The sequence below is a fragment of the Austrofundulus limnaeus genome, unplaced genomic scaffold (assembly GCF_001266775.1).
Source record: "Austrofundulus limnaeus strain Quisiro unplaced genomic scaffold, Austrofundulus_limnaeus-1.0 Scaffold0, whole genome shotgun sequence".
NCBI lineage: Eukaryota > Metazoa > Chordata > Actinopteri > Cyprinodontiformes > Rivulidae > Austrofundulus > Austrofundulus limnaeus.
The window spans coordinates 527,775-532,509 of record NW_013952402.1 but is presented as its reverse complement, the minus strand read 5'-3'; the positions used below and the strand labels follow the sequence as shown (position 1 = coordinate 532,509).

At 41.7% G+C, this 4,735-nt stretch overlaps 1 protein-coding gene across 1 annotated transcript in view; it reads right to left on the bottom strand.

Moving 5' to 3' along the window:
- LOC106514093 (uncharacterized) overlaps window positions 1–4,521 on the bottom strand; it is an 11,341-nt gene extending 6,820 nt beyond the window's left edge. The window contains exons 1-2 of the mRNA XM_014003235.1: window positions 4,114–4,521; window positions 1,248–1,354 (exon numbers count right to left, since the gene is read on the bottom strand). Coding sequence (XP_013858689.1) covers window positions 1,248–1,354; window positions 4,114–4,458 — 452 coding nt within the window. The 5' untranslated portion in view covers window positions 4,459–4,521. The remainder of the gene's footprint in view (window positions 1–1,247; window positions 1,355–4,113) is intronic.
- Between the last annotated feature and the right edge of the window lie 214 nt (window positions 4,522–4,735).

The following is a 4,735-nucleotide window of genomic DNA, read 5'->3' as shown; positions in this document are numbered from 1 at the left end:
CACCAGGACGCCCGGCCAGCCCCCCCGCCGCAGAGAAGCCACACCCCTGACCACCCCACCACACCGACAGCGACCAAGTGCAGCCCCACAGCCGTCCACCCCCCGGAATCCGGCAGCCACCCCGGCCAGGGGGCCACCCACAGGGACCAAGAGCCACACCTCAGGAGACCAAGAGCCACACCTCAGGAGACCAAGCAGCACCAGGGAGGATGGAGAGCCAGCCCCGCCTCCGGCAACCGTCCAAGCCCCGAGCCCACCCACAGCCCAGGACCACACCTGGCGGCCCGCCCTTCTTCAGGACCCCCTCCCCAAATGGCAGTCGGGAAACGGGATGGGAATAAAGACCCTGACACCCACACCCCCACCCCCAGATGTACTGTTGGTGCGTGTTGTTCAATAGAGTAATTAAAAAGGGAAAGAAGAAGAGGCAGAGGCCGGCGTGGTGCCAGTTTCCCCTCCACCACTACTCTAACCCAAAACCCTAAGTGTCTATATGCAAACCTTGGGGGGTGTGCACAGGCACAGGAGGCAAGAGTGGTGCCATCCGGCCACCTATAGCCATGAGTGCCCACCATAAGTTCCTATATGAAAGCAACATATTTTTCAATAAAGTGATAACTTTTTCTGAAGTGGGGTTCTGTGGAGCTGTTACCAATAGTCAGTGTCTTACTTGCAGGAGATCAGAGATTTATTGAGCTAGACAGTCCAAATTTTTCACCAAGGCTACATTCACACTGCTGGGAATTTGGCCCAGACTTCATTTTATTGGACAGTCTGAATGTGACAAATCTCATTTTTTGCWAATCTGACTCAGGTTTTTTTTAATATGTGACTGAAAGAAATCAATTTATTGTGTTCATAATACAAGCCCAAATTATACCCATGAAACTAATTCAAACTCATACTTGAGTGTTTATTTGCACATGCAGTATTTACCACAACCTTAGACCTGGTCAAAGTGCTCAGGAAGTCAAATCTCTGACAGTTGGCCCTGATCCATCATAAAACAGGAGCATTGTCGAAACCAACGTCATGCCGTTTAAAGCTCATGTCTTCTGCTACAGAAGATTTGTTTTATCCTGCATGACTGAGATTTTACACCAACATTTACTACCGTTGGTGCTGAGGATGATCTGATCTGATACTTGAGTTAGTTTCTGCTTTCAGTGCATCGCTCCTGTTCTGTGATGTAAGCAAGAAGTTTAGAGCTCGTCATCTACAGCTAGTTTTTTTTTTTTTTGTCTCACCTCTGAGTGGCATCATGTGGCAGGTAGCCGATAGAGGCCAAAACACACTGAAGAGTAGAACTGCTGAAAMCAGGCAAGAGGTAGTAAACATAGGCACCTGTAAAAGTCTGTAAAAGACAAAGAAGAACAAAAACAGTGTTATGGTGTGGATAACAAAGCTATGATACAGAACTCCAAAACTTGTGAAGATGTTTTAAATGGTGATCAAGCAGCTACTGCCACAAGTTTGGGTTCAAATTTCTTATTGGGTTGTTAGGGTAACCATTACATTTATGTCTGTCACTCCCTGACAGCACTCTTGGCTGTCTTTGTTCTCTCACTCACTGTACAGTGCCTTATATACAGAGTTGAACATAAGTGGTGCACAGGTGCGCATGCGTGATCCAAAAAGAAAAAAGTGCACCAGACGGAATGTCATAAAGCTCCCTTGCGTACCTAAGATTKCACCTGAGATTGTGAAAACAACAGGGTCGCAAATGCAACCTGATTTCTTAAAAACAAACAAAAAAATCCAGCCTCACTGGTGTGACTGGATCGTTCTGTCAGAGGAGGGCAGCGGGACCCTAAGGATTAAACGGACACTGCTTTCAACGAATCAGACGAACTCCAGAGCTGTTTTATCCAATCAGAGCAGAGCAGGGCGGGACTTTCAGCAGAGACAGCGGCTCAGCGATCAGTCCTGACATCTCCTCCAGCACTTTGCTCCTGAACTACCAGAGACTTTGGTCTCTAAAACCTAACTTTATATTAAATATATGTTCAGAGCGTTGTTATCAAACAGATCTGTTCAACTTTGCATCAGTGACTAAACTCTCTCATAGGAACGCGCCTCAGCCTGTGAGTCTGTGAGATTCACTGTTTGAGTTCTTCTAAATCATATTACCTCTAACAGAAGAGCATTTATTTGCCCCATATCAAAGCAAAGATGAGTCTCTGTTTAACGTCACCCCCATCCAAAAAAAATTTAAATAAAAACTTGCCATGTTCTCCAGGTGAATAAGCTTTAAATGTTATTTTAATTTATCAGAAAGATCCACAAATTTCATTCTTCACAATTTTATGGTAACAACAAGGTTCTTGATACAAACATGTTTATATTTAGGATCGTACTGTGACACAGCTGCTCTAGGATAAACGTAATTCAATAAATGATCAAATATGAAGAATAAATAATGTTAAATGATTACATGAACTGAAACCATCTAAATATAATCTTTTTAGTCTTTTAACAAAGAAACCAGCCTAACAAATAAAACATTGGTTCTGTGCAAAAGACAGATACTTGCTGCTTGGTCTGGAGAGWGTGGAGAGCTGGTTTAACMAAGGYCAAACTACAGCAGCTGTACATCTCAGGGTCATGTGTAATCTAACAAACGTTTAAACATGAAATGTTCAGTTTGAGATGACATATGACCGTGGGTCAGCCCATTGGCCACTTACGTAGTATACAAAATGTATGCAGAGTAAAATAATAATAATAAAAAAATAAATAAAAAACTCTGATTTGGCATGATGTCCTGAGACATTGCCAGCTGATTGAAGGGGTCATAAAATAGAACAGGGCGATATTAAAAGCCCTAACACCCCTCTAGATAAATGTGTTAAATGAGTGAAGGAAAATATGAGCACCAAGCAACAACCCCAGGTTCTCCCCTGAGAACCAGACCAAAACCTTTATGTGCGTCCCGTCAACATCACATTGTAAGTAGAATAAAATTGCATATTATAATACATAACAAAAGTCAAAGTACATTATTCCCCAATAGCTGTATGTTTTATATGAATTTTTCTAAAGCTGCAGGATGAGAAAGTGAGTAAAAAAATGATGATTTAAATAAAAACGTAGTGATAAAGGCGCTTCTGTTCTAACATCTCTTACTGGAATCTAACGGTACAAGAACAGCAATGTCACCAAAAATCTCTTCCTAATGTCAGACAATATATTTGACTTTAGCTACTTTTAGTGTGTCTGGTCTGTTGTTCACACTCGCTTCATTTCGTCAGATGTTCAGGGACTTAATGTTGTATTTGTGTGGGACAGTTTCTTTTTGAGTGCAGAAAGTTATTATATTAGTCATGATTTGACTTCTCTTCAAAACAGGAAGTGGAGTGTGTTTTTAAAAGTTTTCTGACAGTACAGGAAATGTTTCAACACGGTTCATAGTTCATGCCTTATTAAACGTGCTGTCAACAGAGTGATCCACACAGGTGTGGGGTGAGACTTCAGAATGATTTCAGAGAGGTTCTAGCTTTAGCTTATACCTGTTCAGGTTCTCTACACACATTTTTAAAATAGTTTTGTATTTGTTTCAGATAAAAGGTTAGAATATTTTATCCTATCCATGTTTGTCTGTCTGCAGCGTTAGCAAAATATCTCATAAGCTATCAAGCAGATATTATGGACGCTCTCAGAAAGTCATCATTGGCTGTTAACTCAATTAAAGATGCCTCATTAAAATTAGGAAACACAAAAACAGCTATAAAGCAGTTTTACAGAAAATCTGCAATTTTCTATTATTTCAGTCAACTCTGTCAGCAAAATATCTCATAAACCACTGGATATGAAACTATAACCCTGTCATTTCTCATCAGCAGATAAGTTTAAAACTATAGAATACATTATGACTATTTTTCTCTCAACCTGCACTAATGATGTCATCATCCAGGGACAGCTCCTCCCCCACAATTACCCCAGTTTGACATTTAATACTCAAAAACTCTACAAACAGTTTAAATCAGAGAAGTTGTGCACTATGTAAGTGTTTAACTAAAAGATAAACATGAAAAGTAATTATTTTTGGATTTCATTTCATTCGCCCTTTAATTTCAGATGAACATATCGTTCAGAGAGAAACTTTTGAGAAACCTTGAGAGTTTTGATCTCCTTCCTCCACGGCTGCAGAAACAGGTTGACGCAGATGGTTTCCAGCACCTTGGCAGCCTTGATGAAAGCTGCCAGGTGTTTCCTGCGGTCTTTGCTCGGGTCTTCACACTTCTCCCTCACGGCCCGCTGGAACGGGAACACGGTGAAGGTGTGTGAGAGGTCCGCTTCCCTGCTCAGGAACTGGGCCGCCTTCACCTGGAGCTCGGTGTCCTCACACGGCCCAGCCTCCGAACCCGGCTGAAGGTACCAGCTCAGGTAGTCCTCATACAGGTCCTGAGAGGACCCCACCACCTGGTCTGGTCCTCGTGCTGCCTCTCCGTCTTTCATGACTGACACACACCAACACACACACACATACAGTGACACACGCCCACGCACCACAACCAGATCTGTCAAACAATGAGGAAGTGAAGGAGCTAAAACAACTTCACAAGGAAGTGAAAAGAGAGAAATGAAAAAAGCACAGTGACAAAAATAAATGTATTTGTTTATTTTTTATTTTAAATATGTTGCCTATATTTGGGAGACTTTTTGAATGTCGAGAAAATAAAACACGGTAATTATTCAAAAAATTTTCTCTATGTTTTCAAGCAATTATATATAT